Source organism: Podarcis erhardii (genome assembly GCF_964252035.2).
Source record: "Podarcis erhardii genome assembly, chromosome: 4".
NCBI classification, from domain to species: domain Eukaryota; kingdom Metazoa; phylum Chordata; class Lepidosauria; order Squamata; family Lacertidae; genus Podarcis; species Podarcis erhardii.
Window position 1 is genome coordinate 28147030 of NC_138508.1, and position 21752 is coordinate 28168781.

The 21752-nt window shown below is 43.2% G+C and overlaps 1 protein-coding gene across 3 annotated transcripts in view; it reads right to left on the minus strand.

The window, feature by feature from the left end:
* Positions 1-4462: 4462 nt before the first annotated feature.
* Positions 4463-21752, minus strand: part of SLC7A1 (solute carrier family 7 member 1) — a 38960-nt gene continuing 21670 nt past the window's right edge. For all 3 annotated transcript variants that reach the window (XM_081860427.1, XM_081860428.1, XM_081860429.1), the window contains 9 exons: positions 20482-20638; positions 17246-17364; positions 13396-13618; positions 12395-12534; positions 11596-11698; positions 10905-11116; positions 8506-8672; positions 7431-7539; positions 4463-6988 (listed from right to left, as the gene is read on the minus strand). In XM_081860427.1, coding sequence (XP_081716553.1) covers positions 6879-6988; positions 7431-7539; positions 8506-8672; positions 10905-11116; positions 11596-11698; positions 12395-12534; positions 13396-13618; positions 17246-17364; positions 20482-20638 — 1340 coding nt within the window. In that variant the 3' untranslated portion in view covers positions 4463-6878. The remainder of the gene's footprint in view (positions 6989-7430; positions 7540-8505; positions 8673-10904; positions 11117-11595; positions 11699-12394; positions 12535-13395; positions 13619-17245; positions 17365-20481; positions 20639-21752) is intronic.

The window sequence follows — 21752 nt, forward strand, 5'->3', positions numbered from 1 at the left end:
TTCCTCCTCTAAAAACTACGTGCGTGTTATGGTCGGGTGCGTGTTATAGAGCGAAAAATACGGTAATTGTTCATCTTTTGCCCACAAAATTGGTTATTTTCTCTCTCTAATAATGAGCAATATTAGAAAAGCATAGACACTGGGTGGATTCATGTTACCATGCTTTACATACAATCACTAATTGCCCGTTTTTCTGATCCTTTGCAGCTTCAATCATTTATGGAATGGGCAATTTCTCCCTCCCTCCCTCCCTCCCTCCCTCCCATTATATACATTAGTGTCCAAAATGGTGGGAACCTTTCGGGAAAAGTGTATTTCCGAGGTTTGATGACTCATAACACCTGATTGGCTCTCTAAACCCTCATGCTCACTGGCTACATTCAAATGAAGGAAAGCGACTGCATATCAACCTAAGCAAGTTGTGCTTCCTTTTTCTGGTTATTTGGCTATAACGTTTGATAGAATACAGATAATTGAACAAACCTTGTTGCATTACATTCTTCATTAAACTATCTTTCCACTGATATATAATTTTATGGTATTAATCCAAAATAAAGTGGTGTTACGAGTCATCAAACCTCAGAAATACACTTTTTCCTAAAGGTTTCCACAATTTTGGCCACTAGTGTATATAATGGTTGGGAGAGAGAGAGAGAGAGAAATTGCCCATTCCATAAATGATTGAAGCTGCAAAAGATCAGAAAAATGGGCAATTAGTGATTGTATGTACAGCATTGTAACATGAATCTACCCAGTGTCTATGTTTTTCTAATACAGTGGTGCCTCGCAAGACGAAATTAATCTGTTCCGTGAGGCTCTTCGTATAGCGGTTTTTTCGTCTTGCGAAGCAAGCCCATTGACAGCGGATTAGCGCTATTAGCGGTTTAGCGGCTTTTAGCGGATCAGCTGATAAGCGGCTTATCAGCGGATCAGCTGATAAGCGGCTTAGGAAAAGGGGGGGAGGGGGGAAAAACTGCAGGAACTCGTAAGACATTTTCGTCTTGCGAAGCAAGCCCATAGGGAAATTCGTTTTGCAAAGCGCCTCCAAAATGGAAAACCCTTTCGTCTAGCGGGTTTTCCGTCTTGCGAGGCGTTCGTCTTGCGGGGCACCACTGTACTGGTTATTTTCTCTCTCTAATAATTAGCAACTTTGTGGGCAAAAGGTGAACAATTAACTGGAAAACCAACTTTCATTACTTTTTGTTGGATCTTTGGTCTCCATGATCCACCATGTGAACTTTTACAGCTGGAATGAAGCCACAGGTCTAAACGTAGTGCCGTGCTCTTCCAAAGTTCCTTCTATATGGGTGATTTTAACCAAATCCCCAGCTGTGTTCCTGTGCCATGGTTGGGTGTGATCCTAGCCTAGCCTAGGGTTTCAAATTCTATGCACACCCAACTAGAAGGAAGTCCTGCTGAACTCACTTAAAACCATCTTCCAAGTGAAACATGCATCAGGTCAGGGTACACATTAGGCATATTCACTCTTGCCGACTTAAGGGTTTGCACACACGTCCCCTTCCATACTGGGCTTGTGCCCTTCAGGGAGAAAAATGATCTAACAGAGACAGTGAAAATGGGACAATTCCTGAAGGAAGTGGTGGTGGCTTCCATTGATTCCAGAGGCTACTTTGGACAGGCTGTTCTGTTATAGAACCATATAGAATTGTAGAGTTGGAAGGGACCTTGATGGTCATTTTCCCCAACCTCCTGCAATGAAGTGAAAGACCTCATACAAAGTAAGATACCTGTTCGGTCTTTTTCTTTTGAGCGTTAACACAGAAGGCAATGCTTCAGAATACAGCTTTATATACAACGAAGTGTCCCAGCAGCTGTACAAAACCACCTTCTTATTTAAACATAACAAAAATAAAAAGTTTCCCACTTATTTACAAAGACGAGCTCCAGTAAATGCTGGCCTGTTCTTTACAATAGCAAGCCTACAGCAGCAGCAGCAGCAGCAGCAATCAGGTTTTCACCAAACTCAAGCTTTGCATGTATTTACATTTAGGCTTCAGGGGTCAGGGCAACACAGCCTATCTAATCTTCCATCCCCACCCCAAGTGGCAAAATCCTACACCAATAAGCAGAAGTTTACATTCCACGTCCTGAGCACACACCCCCCATCTTCAACCATGCAAGGGCCTGGCAGTGGCAACAGTACAGGGGTAAGCACGGCAGAGAGATTTAGCGATCCCTGTTGGTACTAGCGAAATCGTCCAACAGGAATAGGTGGAATTGTCCAGGCACCACATCTCCTCTCTGAGCTGTTACACACCATAGGAAGAGGGACCGTGTAGAAGCTCAACTAGTGCCAATATTTATGCAAGTGCAGCCTACCTGGTTCCAGTTTCAACACTACTGAGAACAAGGGTGGGGGATCTGTAGTCCTGCAACACCTGGAGGTACACAATTCCCATCATCCCTAACCATTGGCTGGGGTTGGTGGGAGTTGGAGTCCAACAGCATCCCACCACCTGAATTGAAGCAAGCAGATGAGGAGGAGAGCCACTAGCCTAGAAAATTGAATTTTATTTTTTTAAAGGAAGTAGCATATGACATCACACATACACTCCAGGAGTCTCAAAGTGGCTAACATTCTCCTTTCCCTTCCTCCCCCACAACAAACACTCTGTGAGGTGAGTGGGGCTGAGAGACTTCAGAGAAGTGTGACTGGCCCAAGGTCACCCAGCAGCTGCATGTGGAGGAGCGGAGACGCGAACCCGGTTCCCCAGATTACGAGACTACCGCTCTTAACCACTACACCACACTGGCTCTCTACATCACACATACACTCAGCACTCCTTTAAGCATGGTCAGGATTCCGACCTCTAATCATTTCCCTGGGGTGGGGGATTTCATGAATCCCATGTTAGACACGCACACGAATTGCTGATATACAGTACAAAACTTAATGCTCCTTTTGTGAGATGTTTACCCTGTTTTTCCCTCCTGTTCGGAGAAATAAATACATAAAATCAGTTCTAAAATAAGCTACCGAATGACAAAACTACAGCTATTGCTAGATCATAAAAGTTTACTGCTAAAAACTTGCTGCATTAGAACTGTTATCAATGTCTAGACTTTGGCGCTCAGAACACAGGAAGCCACTTCCCAGAGTTAAGGACCCAGTACCTGCCACAGGTACTAACTTCACATCCAACTCATGTGGAATATGCAGCAAGGGAAGTTTGTTAGAGAGAAGACGCCTCTTAAGGTTAAGTTGGGGTCCCTGTCACATAGGTCTTTAGAGATGATGACCAGAACCTTGATTTGAACTAGAAACCTAACTTCCAGCAAAGTCAGACTGTTAGCCTGATAACTGGCAGTGCCTTGAGAACAGTTTCAGAGACTTCTTCAAGGGCAGCTTCACATTAGAGTACATTTTACAAATCGATCCAAGGGGCTACAGAACAGTCTTCGCCAGTCTGGCCCCCTCCAACTGCAGCTGATGGAGGTTGTGGTCCCAAACATCTGGAAGGTGCTAGGTTGGCAAAGGTGACGACAGATGAACCGAGGACACGGAATTCCACATGGACAAAGCCTACATAGAAGTGATTTCTATGTGGGAGTACGCAACAGACAACTGGCGAGCAACTGATAACTGGGGATCTGAGCTGAAGCTGCAACTAAGCCACAATCTCTGTAACATGGGACTGTGGATGTCCTAATTAGATAAGCTGGAAGTTCCAAGACAGCATGTAGTAGAAGAATGAGCCTTTTAAAAAGGCACAGAGAAGAAATCGACCGATCCATTGGAACAAATCTAAAAGAATTAATGCAGATGCTGAGGTAAGGGAACTGCAGACACATAGGCTTTTGCAGACCCTGCCCGGAGTGGACGGCTGTTTGTGCAGAGTTCCAGGATCTATGAGAACAGGCAGGCAGAGTTCTACACACGTAGGCTTCCGCCTGTCAGACATGCGGAAGGGCTAAGAGGAACCACAAAATGGTTCCTGTTGGATCAGGCTAGCAGGCTGCCTGTTCTGTCCTCACCATGGCCAATCACTGCTATAAAAACCAGAAAGGCACAGGGCACCTTAGCCCGTTAGAGAGGGCTAAGCTACCATCGGCAAACGGCCTTTCGAGAATACTGGAGCCATGAAATCTTTGAGTGTAATATTGCAAGCCGCCCTGTGATCTTCAGATGAAGGGTGGTACAGAAATTTAATTTAAAAAATAACCAGATACCTATGGGAAGCCTACAAATAGGACTCAAGTACAACAGCACTTTTCCCACCAGTGATTCCCAGCGACTGTTTATCTGAGAGCAGAGGCAGGGCAGAGCCACCATGGCTAGGTGCCACTGCAAACCACATTCTCCGTGAATTTGCCTAATTCTCTTCCACAACCATCCAAGTCAGTGGCTGTCACTGTATCACTCCCATAAGATTAGAGATGGGAAGGCTTGGGGGTAAAACCAGAAAAATGGGGGGGGACACACCAGTGTCCCGTCCCCCCCATTTTTTCCCCAGAAAAATGGCTTTGGGGAAAAAAAACCTGGGTTTCCCCCCAATTTTTCAGGGTTTTTCCAGGCCTTCCCATCTCTAATCTTATGGAAGTGAAATTCATGGTTTCAAAGACGTGCTGAGTGAAGAAGTACCATCTTTGGTCTGTCCTGAATCTTACAACGTCCTGCTTGATTGCATGTCCATGAATTCTAGTCTAATGAGAGAAGGAGGAAACCTTTCACAGGAGAGGAATCTTTTGCACACTGCCCAGGAATCAGTCATGCTCACCTCAAGGGCCACTTGTGGCCTTTTGTTTACCAGCTAATCAAGTCTTCCATGTGCCGTAATGCAGGTCACCCTCATACTGCCCCCCCAACAGCCTTCCCCAAGCTGGTGCCCTCCAGATACTGCAACTCCCAACACCACAGGCCTTCTGTACCTATGACCTCAAGGGATGTTGCAGGGCCAAGCGATAGCAGTGAAGAAGTGCCAAACCAAAACAGCAGAACCTGGGGGGCACCCCCAAAGGAACATTTCCCCCCTCAGAAATCCCCCACATAAAAATAGGATCAACCCTCCCGAAAAATAAAGATTTCCCCTTCTTCTAAGTTCACACAATTTGCCTCAATGGCAAGATATAAAGCGGCTAGACATAAATATCAAATAAAAAATAAAATCAGGTTTCCAAGAGAACAGCAATGAAAAAATAATAATATTAATAAAATAATAATAATAATAATAATAATAAGCTACAATATTTACAATGGATAATTTTCTACAGCAAGGATCTGCATGAACTTGATGTTTCTTTTGGAAACCCACTTTTTCTTCCTTTTCTTTTTACAAAGAGGTGGCTCTCTGTCTATGCCATCCTTTGGCAACCCTCTGGCCTTCCAGAGGTTTTGGACAACAACTCCCTTGCGTCCCAGCCAGCTGGCCCCAGGTTACCAAGGGGTAGTCTATGCATAGGTACAAAAAAAGCCAACCTTCTTCCACACCCGCACTCAATAGGAAAGCTGACAGATGGCTTTAGAAGCACAAGAAGCTTCTGCTAGTTATTAGGATGCATCGCTCAAGCTGCATGCCTGTGCCAAAACTCTTTGGAAACAGCACAAAATCCTATTTGGAGTTCAGCATGGCTAAGGGGGCATCTCAAAGAGTTCATTGCACAAAAGCAGCACTCAGCAGGTAAACTGCCATACAGCTGCAGGAGCAAGAACTTGTCTATTGAGCACAGTAAATTATCACTGCACACTCCCTTTTGCTTCTGAGTGTTGCATGCTTCTCCCTCTTCTCTAGAGAAAAGCTAGCCCTCGCAGGACAGGTGAAAAGCCACTATAGTTTTGACTTCAAAGACGACACATTTGTCCGAAATCTTCCATGAACTGATGCTGTATCTTACCCTGCACCAGAAGAACCAAGTTTGGCAGAAGCTCCCTCCCCACAAAAATAAGTTATTTCAAAATGTAACAGTGTTGGGAGCTGGACCCAGCAGACCAGGGTTCAAATCCCATCTCCGAAATGGATTAATTCAAGGTTGCATACGTTGCTTTCTCTCAGCTTCAAGGAACACTGGAGGCCCACCTCACAAACTTGTGATGAAGAGGAGCAAGATGAGAAAGGAAAAGCACTAAACTCTGGCCAGTAACTCCTAATTTTGCAGATTTATATACCCTGGGGACAAACAAGCAACCACCTTTCTACATAGAATTATACCATGAGCTAGAAGCTTTTCTCGTAAAAGCAGCAGGGTCTGTTAGCTGCCTAAACGAAGTACTTTGTGTCACAACAGATAGAATTCAGCCTGCAAGCCACTACCCTACAGAAGACTGTTGCAACGTTGCATTTCAAAGCGCAGGAGTTGCCTGCATAAAATAAGTCAAGTACAATGATTAAATAACACCACCAAGTCCTTTTCTCAATCAGATCAGTCCTGCAAGGGGCAGGGTGTTTTGCTAACACACAGGCGATTGGGGCGTTGTTTTCATTTAGGCAAGACCCCTTGGTTTTTGTGGTCCAACACAGGTGACTTTGGAGACAGTACGAAGTCTGCTTCACTTGAATCCTAGGACAGTACCTGGGGAATTACTCTGCAGGGCCTCTGTAAGGCTTGGTCTCATAGCAGCATTGGAAGTGAACTGGCACACTGATAAGCTGTTATCTTTCAATATACTTATGACAAGGGAGGGGGAAGCTGCCAGCATCAGATAACAGTGTTGTTGCAAGTGTGCCAGAGGCCTGGCTTTTTTCCTTGTGATCCCTTATAACTGTACTACCAAGGTAAAAGCAAGCTGCAAGGGGCAGCAGTGGGACATGGAAGCCCACCTGATACTCCACAGAACAAAATACTTCAGGGTCCCAGAGAGGAAAGCACCCTTCCCTGTACAGGATGCTCTCAGGTGTCCTTTAGCGGAACCAGGCTGCCAATCATTTGCAACTGTCCACGTTGTTGTCCGTACTTCGTTCTGTATCCATCGGTGCTGAGTAAGACGCCTCCACACTGTGCCACATGCCGTAGGTAAAATAAATAAGCAGACCTGGAGGGAGGGAGGTAAAGGGGCACAGCGTTGGAGAGAGCATGAAGTCATCTGACAGCACACAAGCCAAAGCATTACGCCTGTTTAATCTCTCCCACTGAAAATGCCTGACGTCTTCCAATCAGCAATACCACCACCTGGTTATGCCACATATAAGGTCAGAACCAAGCCCAGCCCTGTCCCCCGGCAGGATGCAGCAACTTGCAGTAGGCAGAACCACGGAGGTGGGAAATAGATGAAGGCAGAAACTGGTGTCTGAATGGTGCTACAAGACTTCTGGAAGGACTGGCCCTATAGTAGTGGGAAGGGGGCATTTGGACTCTGTTTCAGGAACCAATAAAATCTTGTAGCACTGTTCACAACTTCCTTCTGTTTAGAATATGTATATTTTTTTAAAGAACTCCATCATTCTGCATGGTCAGAAACCCAGTTGCAAACTCACCTATCACCATCCAGATAGCAAATCGTATCCATGTGCCAACATCCAGCTGCATCATGAGATAAACATTCACAAAGATGCTCAAGATTGGAAGGATGGGAAGAAAGGGGACCTGGAAAAAGAACAGAAACCAGGTTGTTGTGCCTCTGGATGGCATTTTGGGACAAGCCAGTTCCCAACACCACATTATCGATGTGTGGTTGCACAATCCATTTATGACGACTGAGCCTCCTATATCACATTGCCAATGGAGGGGCATATGAGAATATCATTTGCTTTCAGCTGGTACCTAAAACTGGCCCTGTAAAAAATTCATTAGCAATTTAAAAGAGCAATAACATCATCCAGGAAGTTCCTCTGGAAATGGAATTCATGTCTGCTGTTAGTTTAATTTTGCCTTCCAGATGCTGTTGGAGCATTTGGCTTTACTATTTTATTTCACATCACCTGGGACCTTTGCTTTAAAAAATAAAAATGGAAAAGCCATGTATAACTTTTAAAACTAGTACTTAGCTGGGGGAGGAGTATTTGGGGTACTCTCTCTTTTTAGAGAGAGAGAAAAGCAAAGGGTACTTAAAAATCCCCACCCACCCCCTTTTCAGGGTTAAAAGTCTGTAGAAAGAAAGAAGGCTGAAATACAAGTTTGGTGGGGCTTTTTTCCCCTTTTTTGCAGTTCAGTGAGAAGAGAGAACAAGAGCTCCTTTCCAGGGGCTGCATCTCAAAGTGTGGAGCTGGTGCTTTTGGAGATTACGCTGAGATTGCCAAAAAAAGAAATGCAGCCTTGCATACCCTCTGCCTGGCCGCTATTAAACATAAATAGACAGATTGCCAGATGAGAAGCAAAAGAAAGAAATATTGGGAGTGCTGAAGGTCAAGCTGGAGGTGCACATAGCCAATCTGCGTGGGAAAGTTTGCTCTGCGCCTCCTCTCCCCCTGCCCATGCCTTGCTAATTCCTGCCCTTCTAGAAAAAGCAGGTTAACCTCCATTAATCTCTCTTTCCATGCATGGAGCCAACAGAGACTCTGACTGCTTCCCCCACCCACAACCACCCCAGCCCATTCCTTGCAGACCACTTGCCTTAAACGAGAGCTTGGTTTTACTTTCAGGTTGTCTCCAGATAACCACTGTGAAGAAGAAGCAGAGGAGGAAAACGGCCACAAGCAGAGCAATAGCCCACGGGGTCCCGTTCTTCAGAGCATCTTTGCCAAGGACAGTCCAGCTACAGAAGGTGACGATAAGAACACCTGGCAACAAGACACATGGAACAAATGTTTGCTGCGCTGATTTGGTGGCGGGAGGGAAAGACTGAATACAAAAGCAACGGTAATTTTAAAATCAAGCCAAGAACAGTAAAGTTCGTAGCAAATGCAGCGACGCGTTGCAAGGTTCTGTAGTTTTGATCCTAAATCTGTGCATGCACAAATGTTCTGGGGCAAGTGTGCCCCTGTTCCTATATGTTTCAGCAAGAGATGCTGCAAGTAGGTGGACGGGTCAAATCCATTTCCAACTTGGCTCTCCACCAGTACGATCTTATGTCCCAATCCAACAAAAGGAACACAGGGAGCTGACTCATTCTAAGTCAGATCAATAGTCTACCTAGCTCAGGGTTCTCTGCTCAGACTGGCAGCAGCTCTCCAGGCAGCTCTATGTGGAGATGCAGGGGACGGAACCCAGGACCTTCTGAATGTAAATCAGATGCTCTATCACGGCACTATATAGCCTATAGGCTTCTATATGCACAGCCAACACGGATGCCAGTTCACTTCTGGCTGCTCATTCAAAACCATATTCTGACGCTCTTCCAAGCCCCGGGGATTAATCTTCTGATATAGACTGGGGTGCACAAAATTAGATGACTGCAACCAGAGTTCACAGGCCGTAAGTGTGCAGACTCTCTTAACCATCCCCAATGCTGGTGTCCTGTTGGACCAGAATACTTCACCAGCCTCAACTCCCATCAGCCAGCATGGTCAGTGGTCAGTTGTTGTACAATTAGACCTGGAGGGCACCAGAAAATTCTAACGGAGAATTAGGTCTTGGCAAAGGATCTAAAAAGTGGCAGCTCCCAGTATTTAAACAAACCCATACGCTACGTTTTATGGGAGTTTTGCAAGTCAACCTTACAAAATGAAGCTGCAGCTGCATGCGTTATAGAGAACTAACCACATTATCAATGTCACATGTTCGGAGAAAGGCCAGAGCAGAATAAATTAACAATTGCACACATGACAGACTAAAATTGCAGAGTTTTGAAAAATTAAAAAATAGAGTGCGAGATTGGCTTCACTATTACCAGATAATGGAGGCATATAATTTGGACAAAAAAATTGGCTTCCAGGTGGAAAAATCAAAATTGGAAATAGAACTGCTAGATCCTAAAATTAAGAACTTGTCAAGAATGTATAACTTGCTGTTGAAATGGAATACTCAGGATGAAACGGTGAAATCTGTTATGATTAAATGGGCACAAGACGTTGGACATAATATTATGATGGCTGACTGGGAACAGTTATGGACCACAGGTATGAAGTTCACGGCATGTAATGCCTTAAGAGAGAATATAATGAAAATGATATACAGGTGGTACATGACACCAGTCAAGCTTGCAAAAATCTATCATCTGCCCAATAATAAATGTTGGAAATGTAAAGAGACCGAAGGTACATTCTTTCACCTTTGGTGGACGTGCCCAAGGATTAAGACCTTCTGGGAGATGATCTATAATGAAATGAAAAAGGTATTTAAATATACCTTTCTGAAGAAACCAGAGGCCTTTCCCCTGGGCATGGTCGGCCAATTGGTGCCAAAGAAGGACAGAACTTTCTTTATGTATGCTACAACAGCAGCAAGAATACTTATTGCAAAGTATTGGAAGACACAAGATTTACCCACCCGGGAAGAATGGCAGATGAAGGTGATGGACTATATGGAACTGGTGGAAATGACTGGCAGAATCCGAGACCAGGGAGAAGAGTCGGTGGAGGAAGATTGGAGGAAATTTAAAGACTATTTACAGAAACATTGTAAAATTAATGTCTGTTAGAAGGATGTTGGAATGAAGGTAGCAGGAATGATATAAAGGATTTGGGAATAACTGACTGTTAATTGGTGAAAGGAGGAAAAAGTAAAGTTACATTATATTAAGACAATTTACAGGACAAAAATTTTAAAAGAGGGAAAGGATTTGCTGAAATGGATAATTGACCTAGAATACAAAAAAGGGAGGTGTGAGGAGGTCAAGGAAATAAGCTAATGAAAGATTAGTAATGAGGAGATCTGATGTATTTTTCTTTGTGTTTTTGTTTTTGTTTAATGGGTTTTATTTCTCTGTTTTTTTCTTTTTTTATATTGCGATGTGTTGTTTTGTTTTTGTTTAATGTGGTATTTTTACTTTTTCTTTCTGTAATTTTTGAAACTTTAATAAATATTATTTTTAAAAAAACAACAACAATTGCACACATGAAACCAACTCTTACCTATGAGGCAGGAGGAGACATTTACTACGGACCCAGAGAGTTTGGAAGGATTAGTATTTTGGGGGCGGAAAACAGCTTTTAAGGAGAACTTCTCTCCCTTTTCAGGCAGAAACGCAGTCTGAGATTCACTGGTGCTCACGGACTCGTTGTTGTCTGCCTCATCATTTGTACTAGCCATCTGGTACGCCAAGTTCGGCTGCTCCGGTTGGTACCTAAGAGAAAAAAAGAATTGGACCACATTAAGCCCCATCCTATCACCTGTAACTATAAGAGAGTCTCACCTAATTATGTTTTCTTCCCAAACTGATTCCCAGGCATTGAAAACAGTGACTCTGAAGGAGAGGGTTGCTAAATACCACTTAAATCTTCTAAGCCAGTGGCTGTCTAGAATATTGCTCAGTATCCCCAGCAGGAAAGAGCACGGCCAGTGAGTCACACCTACAAGCTGTAGGACTGGGCCAAGGGTGAATGTGGCACTGGGGGGGGACAGGACAAAAAGGTGACACATCCCTGAACTAGTCGGATGAAGAGTTCAGGACAGTTCTGAAGCTTGCACACTATATTATGATGTTTTGGTTGGCCTAAAAACACACACACCATTGCCCCAATTTTGGAATTTTTAAATAAATAGCATCTGGAACACTTGAGAACCATCTTCTCTGCTCCGTAACACAGAAACGTTGTGCCATACCTTAGCACCAACACGCAGGCAGCCACCAAGGAGTAAGCAAGAAGCGTCCCAATGGACATAAGGTCTACAAGATCCTTCAGGTCCAAGAGAAAGGCCATGACAGCTGGTGGGAGACAAAGAAGAGACAGATAATGCAGTGGGGTAAATCCATTTCATATATGACTAGTTAGCCATGACAGTTCACTCCTTATTCACACTTTCATTCCAAGCAACCCAAGAGAAAGACTCTTAAAGAAGTGTTAAATAAAGGCGTAAGAGAAGGCAGTGGAGACGTCCACAACAGCTCTTCTCCCTGCCCTAAAACCCTGCTCCTAAAGCAAGGGGGCATTTTGTATCTGTGGAAGCACCCTGTGACTTTTAGAAGCCTGATTTTCCACACAAATAAATATGAATACCAAGGCCAGCATTCAAAAAAAGAGCATTTAAAACCCGGAAGAGATTTGCTCGTCCTGTTTTCACAAACAGCAGCAGTCTGTTGAAGGCTGCTTATTAAACAGAGGCTCTGCTTGGCAGAGGAAACAGCAAAAAACAGTAAGAGTACATGTGGGTATGTTTTAATCCTGGTCCAATTCTTTGCATGATGCAACAGACAAAGGAACTGCCTGAAGCAATTCCAAGATGAGATGCAATCGCAACACTAAACTCTAGAAAGTACAAAGCATTCTCCTTGCATAACACTTAAGTGCTTTATTTGAGGAACTAATGAGAATGTGCCGATGACTGGGGTGTTAGCTCGATCTGCTCAATTTAAAACAGGATTAGCTACTCAGTCCTTTCTTCACGGATCTTGGGGTCTCACCTGCAATAGCTCCCGAGGTTATTGTAGCCATCATCGGAGTCTTTGTCTTCTCATTAACACGAGCCAAGAACTTGAACAGTAGTCCATCTTCTGCCATAGCGTAAATAACTCTTGGCATTGGAAACATGGACCCAAGGAGACTAGAAAGAGACAAGGGCATCACCTAAGCTCATCTTGCATTCACGAGGCAAACCATCACTGCAAAAACAATCTAGCAATAGAGTCTTTATCTCTACTTAAGGAAAATTACTTTCTCTAGGAAACCAACATCAGCACCTAAAGAAGGGATTTGTAATTTATCGAGCAATGGAAGACAAAGGAAAAGTTTTGCCATCTTGCAGTTGCGAGATCTAGATGTTTCTCCTTCCTTCCCATTCCCAAGGGCCACAGGATGCACAAAACAGCCTTAGAAACATCAGGTATCCCAACTTATTCTAAACCCAGTTAGCCAGCCATATCAGCTGAGCCATATAAGCTCCTACAAAGAAATGGTTCATTTTTTACTCCATAGCAAGGCTGGTGTTAGGCCACTGCCCTTAGACTGAGTCACACCAGTGACCCTCTAGCTCAGAACTGTCTATGCCAGTGTTCCTCAGCCTTGGGTCACCCATATATTTAATCTTAGCCAATGGCCAGAGATGATGAGAACTGTAGTTCAGCAACATCTGGGAAGTCAAGGTTGAAGAACATTCATCCATGCTGGCCACCAAAAGATTCCAGCATTTCTGGGAGATAACAGGGACAGAGTATCTTGCAGGCAAAGGAAGCACTCCTGTATCACTGAGCTACAACCCTTCACCTATCATGGGAGGGATTTTTTAAAAGCCCCCCCTCTCTCCCCCCTCCCCACAATCTGCATCTATGACATTGTGAAATGAGGCCAAGGCGAACACAAGCAACCTCAAAGGGTCTTTGTATTCTGGGCATTTACGTCTTAGAACAACAGGGCAGGTGAGCACAAACCCCACTGAGCAAGTAGCAAAGCCGCAGCATCATCTTACCTTGTGGATAAGGCACAGAGTGAACCAACAGCCACTGCATAGTTTGCACCATCCCATCCCACATACTTAAAAGCAACAGGCAGGGGGCTGTTTTTATCTAACATGTAGTAAGGCATCATGAGGGTAAGAGCAGCCGACACACCGAAGTATGCAACAAAGCAAATCAGAAGCGATGCAACGATTCCTATTGGAATTGCTTTCTGGGGATTTTTCACTTCCTCACCTACAAAAAGAAAACAGCCACAAAGACTGAAAATGTTATTACAGAAACAATGAATGGGATCAATCCTTTCTTTTAGCCGTTATCTCCCCCTTGCAACCCGATGAAATAAATGGGGGGGGGGGGAGCTGAACCTATATTCTCCCTCAATTCAAGGGGTGCCAAGAAGCTTCAATTGCAGGGAGTTTTTGAAGGGGCTGTTTACTTGTTAAGATGCCATTTCCTCTCTTGTTCTTTAAAATATTATTTTGCAGAGTCAAATTTTTAGCTTTATTATAGTTGTGTATATATACTGCATTGTATTGCTTTACCTATCAAGGTGTCCCAAACTGTTTTACAGTAACAAAATACACAATCTATGAGAAATTCAATATGAAAAAAATATTTTCCAAGACATTTTCTCCACCCTACAACTTCTGTTGATATTTATCAACTATGAGAGCTAAACATTTTTTTTATTTTTTTAATGGAACCTAAGATCTTTGAAGGCACAGATAGGCAAATTTAGCCATGTGGGATCTGCTTTGGGTGCTGCTGTTTTTTACCATAAGCAGCTGGTGCCGGGTGCAAAACAAGGGTGTTGGTGTTGGGGGGCAGAGGGAGAAGAGGAACAGTTGCAAAATGGTGTCTCTAATGATTAAGGCAATTAACTAAGGCAGTATAAATCTACTGAGGTGCAGTAGATCAGCATGAAGACATGGCCAATGGCAACCAATTTATGCTCCTATTTTGCAAGTGGGGTTTATGGAAGCTTAGAGAGAAATGATTAGTACAGGGCCAGATTCTGAAGACCAGTTTTCCACACCACCCCCATCAATTTTCACTTGCTATTGTGAAACAACAGAGAGCTGGAAATCCTTGGCAATCTTCAGTAAATTGCCAAGAGATATATCGGTAAATCCAAATTTACCTTCTGCCCACCCCCCAACCCTGTTCTAAGGGAACACAATAATTTAAAAAAGCTTTTCAGTAAACTCATTCACCTGCGGGTCATACGATGGTCAATAGCAACAATCTACTGTGCAGTCTATTCAAAAATAAGGTTTTATTAAAGCTTTTTTCATAATACAATAAGATAAAGGAAGCTAATCTAAACAAAAAATAAAACCAGAGAAAGAAAGTGAGAATAAAATGCAGAGTCCTCTCTCAAAGGAAACTCTTAACCCTTGTCTCAGACTGTGCAAAATTCAACTGATTAGTTGGCATGCTCTACGATGAATGCTGTGCTATACACATGTACCTGGGAGTGTCCTACTGAATTCTATGGGGATTACTCCTGCATAGACGTGTACAGGATGGCACTGCACAACAATAATCAAGGAAGGCTGAACAAAATAATAATGACTGCAATTTGGAACTCCTTGAGGTGACTGCTATTGTGCATGTCACACAGATGTACTGAATCCTTTCTTCCCCAAACTAATTTGATGAGAAAGAAATTTAATGAACTCTTCTTCGGATATGCATGTAACCTATTAAGCAATTACACAGAAATCTTATTTCCTTCAGTACCTAAAATAGTGTAATCGTACTGACATTTTGCAATATGTGCATTTAATTCCGTTGATGGAATTGCCTTTTAAAAAAATGACAACCATATTGCATGATATCTAAATATAAAAGCAAGTGGGTTTTTACATATTGCAGAAGAGGGGTTATGATCAGATTAAGAGATTAACGCTTCCTAGGCATCTAGAATCCGGATCAAAAAAACATAATTGGCTATAATTCTGCACCTGGGAGATAAACTCATCGGAGGTCAAGTTATCATGCACAACTTAGCAAGTTCTGATCATATCCATTACAAAAGACCAGACACAGGACATGCAGGAAGTTTGTGTCACAAGGAGGCATTCACGCAAACATGAGATCACATACAGCATGAAGGTCACACTTTACCATTTGATTCTGCTGAACCCACAGACTAAACCTTAACATCTAATGTGGATCTACAGGACTTTGCTAGTTTTAAATCCACCTAACATTATAGACTTGTAAGGCTAAATCTCCTCCCAGAAAAGGAGTCTGCATTGAGCGCCTGTTGAATCTTGCAGTGTGTGAGTAGTTCACTTTTACTGCATTCTTATGATATAGAACACAGTGGAAACATTGAACTGGTGTATGCTGTCAAAATCACCCAACGCTTCACTCTTCTCCTGTTCCAGCCTTGCTGCTGAGAAACAAGCCATAGCCTGGCTTGTCATGTTGTCTATACCTGGACTTGTGGTTTGCTCCTCTCCCATAAAACCACAAATGGTATCCAAGAACTCTGCTCATTCAAATTAAGCCACAATTTATTTCAGCTATAGGTTAATGTGATGTGTGAACCAAGTCCCAGTGGCCTAAACTGCACAAGGAAGTTGGCAGAACTGAAACAAAAGTCAACCTTGACTAGAAGGAAGGAAGGAAGGAAGGAAGGAAGGAAGGAAGGAAGGGGAAGAGTGACAAGAAGACAGACTAGAGCCTTGGGGTGTAAGAAAAGGTCAAACTTAAAATATTTTAGGCATTTTTGGTCATTTAGCCCTTATCAACTCTCCATGGCAGCTGCATGATATAATCAGTGAACGTTACCCAGTAGTTTGACGCAGAAGACCCGCTGAAATCAATGGACCAATATTAGACATATCCATATGTTTAAATGGTCTACTCTGAAATTGGCTACAGCTCAGTACAATTAAATTAACTGAAATTGTACTCAAGAGATACTTAGCCATGAAAACCAGGCAGGTTGCTAGCTTTATGGAAAGAGATTCCACGTGTGTACCAAAAAGTATATTTTCTTGAACAAAAGGAAAATAGCGCAGACAAACTTTGGTTTATCCTGGCCACATCTATACCTTGCAGAAGAGGCTTCAGCACTGTAGGTGCTCTGAAGAAAGGGTACACATCTTCTGACTGGCACGACGATGCTGGTGTTCACAGGTTTTCTGATTTCTGGCTTATTATGGTTTGCCATGGAAAAGTACTATGCTGCCATCTGCTCCCAAACCATAATCTCTGTTTTGGATGCAGCAGGAAGTCAGAACTTCCTGATATATTTATCCCGCTTGCACCAGGGAAGGCGGGATCAGGCAGAAAGAAGTAGCACAGTGCTTGTTCCACAGTAAACCATGGTAAGCAAGAAACCCTTGCTTATTGTTGTGTGCAAGCATGGCTGGAGTGTTTAAAGCCATGACCACAGAAAGGCAGCCGATTTGGAGAACAAAATCAAAAAACTGTTTGCTTTGTTTCACAAATTTAATGTAAACATATTTTTTTAAATCCCTTTCCCCAAACACTGAGAGGGTGAACAAGAAGTGACTGTTCTTTGTTAAGTTATCACCTTCTGATCTTTAAAAGGGCTCCCTTGTACAGAAAGTGCATTTAGTAAACAAAAGCAATTAGTTAAAAGACAATCTATCAACTAGAAGTTCTTCAGCTATTACTTTCATTCCTCTTTGCAGGACTGCTGCAGCTTATGGGTGTCCACACACAACTTTGCTAATGAGGGAAGAACTGCCACGTTTCCCATTGGCCCCCATTCCCCAATCTTTGTGATCTCATGATCAGCAACTTACAAAGAAGGCCGAACTGTGGGCATAATTCATAATGAAGTACAGTGCTTATTCACTGTGAGTCCTGGGTCCTTACCTGTGGTGGCAATGCAGTCAAATCCCACAAATGCATAAAAGCATGTTGCTGCCCCCGAAAGAACTCCAGATAATCCATAGGGCATAAACCCACCAACACCATGTTCTGGAATGGTTTCACTAAAAACAGGCAACAAGAGATGTAGGTTATTCCTCTCAACAAGACTAGTAGATTCAAAGGACAGTTTGCAACACACTGATGATTTCAAGAGGAAGAATTGCCTCCAACAAGACATGCAGTTGACACATCAATGGTCCATCTACAGTAGAGATGTATGCTGATTTTACACCAGTTTTAGTTGCAGGTGAGGATTACTGCCCTCATGTCCTGATCTGGGCTTCCCACAGGTGCCTGACTGGCCATTATAGAAAACAGGATAGTAGATCGGACACGCTTTTGGGTCCAATCCAGCACAGCTTAACTGTCATGGCGTCCCTCAATGAAACTTGAGAACTGTAGATTGGTAGAGACACTTAGAGAGCCAGTGTGGTTAAGAGCAGTGGACTCGTAATCTGGTGAACCGGGTTCGCGTCTCTGCTCCTCCACATGCAGCTGCTGGGTGACCTTGGGCTAGTCACACTTCTCTGAAGTCTCTCAGCCCCACTCACCTCACAGAGGGTTTGTTGTGGGGGAGGAAGGGAAAGGAGAATGTTAGCTGCTTTGAGACTCCTTCGGGTAGTGATAAAGTGGGATATCAAATCCAAACTCTTCTTCTTAGATCTGTATTCTGCCCACTCCAAGATCTGTATTCTGCCCACTCCAACCCCTGTCCAAAGCACAGTTCTCAAAATTCCTTGGGGCAAGGCACTGACTATTAATGTTTAAGCCATTTAGCAAACTTTGGGGGCTCTATACCCTGCTAAAAGTACAAAACCTGTAGATTTGAGATCATCACAAACCACAGCACATGAAGGCTATAATACTCCCAGTAGACACAGGAAATTATATTAAAATCAGTGGGACTTACTTCCAAGTAGGCACAGATAGGGTTGAGTAACACATTTTGTTATTATCTGGAGATTAATTTATTATTATTATTATTATTATTATTATTATTATTATTATTATCATCATCATTATCTGGAGATTAATTTTTTTATTATTATTATTATTATTATTATTATTATTATTATTATTATTATTATTATCATCAACAGCAGCAGCAGCAGCAGCAACCACAATACAGGTAGGCTAATTTGCGAAATGTTTTTGAAACCATTCAGAAGCTTTTTTTCAAAATGAATTTTTGATTTCCTATTCTTAAATCTAGCAAAACTTTGTAAGTCACAGAGAAGATTTGAAACATCTGACTGCTTCTTCAGAGGTTTTGGCCAAAGGATGCAGAGCTTAAATTCACAAAGAGCAGTGCAAGAAAATCAAAAGGACACCTCAGAAGTTCTTCACTTAGACCAGCCTTCCCCCAACCTGGTGCCCTCCAGATGTTTTGGACTAGAACAGTCCCAGCCAGCACAGCTGGGGCTGATGGGAGTTGTAGGGCAGCAGGTTGGGGAAAGCTGGCTTGGACCCTAATTCTGTACTGAATGTGTCCTCAATAATTTTAGCCTGGCAAAGCCTTCACTACGACGCCCAAAATAATCATATGCAGTTGCCAGAGCATTTGTTCCTAGTTCATTTTGTTCCAAGTAGGCTCAATGTTTTACTATTTTTCTTTGTGCGTTCAATAGCAGAGTGCTTTGGCTCTGTGCTGCATAGAACAATCTATACGCAAACTATTTGTGTTGAACAAGTCTGCCCTGCAAAAACAGAATTGTGGCTCCTTAAAGACTAGCAAGTTGGTTGAAAGTGCCAACTCCAATTAAGCAATGGCCACTTAATTGTATTCCACCCTCAGTCACTTCACAGGGACAGAGAGACTTTCCCCCATAATTTCCCCAGCAATGACTTATCATAGCCACATGCTGGCCGTGGGCAGGGCCAAAGTCAATGGCGAGTGGAGCAACACCTTTTCTCTCTCTGCCATCCCATTCTGGTTCAACCATGGTTCTGAACCAATCACTTACGGAGGCTAGCCCTTGCACGAAATCCATATGGAGAAACGTTCTATCTCCTGGATGGACCCATTTCTTTTCAAAAGCTCCATGCCTCATCCAATTTAAAAGGCCTATATTTTGTTTCCAAACATCACAGACATGCTTAATTAACTCAAGCATAGCCAAGAGGCATTGTTACGTAAATCTAGCAACAACTCCTAAATCCAGTTGTGCAAGGCTGGGTGATGAATGCCCAACAGATGTACTTAGAAGGACTCTACTGCACAGCCCAGAATGAAATTGCAAAGCATCTCTATACGGCTGTCACCACTATTCCTAAGCAAAGGAAATGTTTCCCTAAAAGACGAAAGTGGAGGAAAGTGCAAGTAGCAGGCGTGAAAGGAAGGTGGCATTACATCACCAACCTCTCAAGATATTTATTTATAGAAGGATTTGTGGACTGCCTCCGGAAATATAATAAATAATAATAATAATAGAATTTATATACCACCCTATACCTGCAGATCTCAGGGTGGTTTACAGAATAAAATCAAAATATAAAACCACAACATCCATAACCAAAATAAAAACAGCCACCCAATAACTCCCCCCCCCAAAAAAAAACATTTTTAAAGAGCATGGGGTGTCAATCAAATCAACCAAAGGCCTGGTTAAAAAGGAACATTTTTGCCTGGCGCCTAAAGGTGTATAATGAAGGCGCCAGTTGAACTTCTCTAGGGAGAGCGTTCCACAGACATGGGGAGCCACTGCAGAAAAGGCCCATTCTCGTGTTGCCACGCTCTGGACCTCTCAAGGAGGAGGCACACGAAGAAGAGCCTCAGAAGATGTGTAGAAGATATACAACAGTAGAACTAAAAACAACAATCGCAGCAATATATCCAAACATTTAAAACATGGGCCAATTAACACACATGAAGAGCAGTGCTATATAAAAGCAGCATTGCAGATCAGACCCTGCTCCTGGCAGTCAAACTCTGCAGAGAAGCTCCGATCCTAGGAAACAGGGCAGGGGCCGGTGTCCTGAGCCAGGGCAGACAAAGGGCACTCTGTGTGCCCTGGCACGGTTGAGAAGAACCCTCACAGTGTTCCATAGGAGATGGTAAGAGGAGGAGTCCTCTGCTACTGGAAATATCGAGGCAGACTCATAGATTGGATTTCTGAAGGATTCTAGCAAATAAGCCTACAAACATGTGTTACTGCACGTTAAAATAAAATTGAACCTACTTGTGTGAAGGATCCGAGATGTTTTCTGGGATCTGCCAGTGTTTAATCGATCCCTTCACAAACCCCGACACTATCACAAAGCCCAAGACAAGGACGTTGATACAGGTGAACACTTTGTTAACCATGGCAGATTCTTTCACACCAAAAGTTAGAAGTCCTAGAAAATGTACAGTGGATAATTAGACAAGCTCTCTCAACAGCAAAGGTATTTTGTCTCTGGGAAGATCAGCGCTTTCCTGGGTGCACAATTTGCCATGCTGCTAACCCGTTACATTATTTTTAGCACAGTGAGTTGTCCCAAGGCTCAATTCAGACATTACAAGCAAATACAGTCTTGCAGTCATAAACATGCTGAGCTCACATGCTCCCTCTTACTCGTTTGCTTCGGTTCTTCTCATCTCTTCCTCCTCATTTGCAATAACCAACCTTCCCCACAGAAATTACGGAGGAGGGGCATACGAATTCCACCCTTGGTTTTTTTGCCCAAGCTTTCCGTGACCTGCACAATCAGAACCTGATCTGTATGTTTGAATCCCCTAATCCCCGTTTTATTGGTTTTAGGCTGCGTTATTAATGCTATTGTTTCTTTAAAAGAACTGTACAGCACTTAAATACTGTGAAAATATTAAGCGGTTTATAAATGGTTACAAACAAATCAATAAAATCTCCTGAGGGGTTTGAGAAACAGAAACAATCGACAGTGTTTTTAACAATTAAATATGGGACTTTAAAGAAATGTTGGGTTAGTTTGGTCTTCCTTTTAGGGCCAATTCAATTGAAGTGAAGAAGTCAACCAGTTTGCCCATTTAGTGTATTAGAAAGTACTCTGAATGGACAAATCAGTTGACTTCTTCACTCATTGTGGTATGCTATGAATACACCCACATTGAAGGCAACATTGCAACTCCAAGGCAGCTTTCTCTAACCTGGTACAGGAGTGGCTCAACCTGTGGATGGAGCCATAGCAAGTGTTTCCAAGCCAGTGGTGCTTTTGCCACTTAACAAGAGAGGATGGGGCAAGGCAGTGGCTGCTTGGGTGCACCAGCAGGAGCATCAAATTGTCTCCTCCAGGGCATCTCTTCAGTCCTAGCCACGTCCCTTCTGGAAAATGGCAGCAATGCTGCTGCCCGGAAGCTATTGCTGTAACTCCTCCACAGAGGCTTTTCCCGCCCTCCAGATTTTTTTTACATAAAATCCCATCAGCCCCAGCCAGCATAACTAGTGGACAGGGATGGCTCTAACTGCAGTCAAACAACACCTGGAGGGCACTA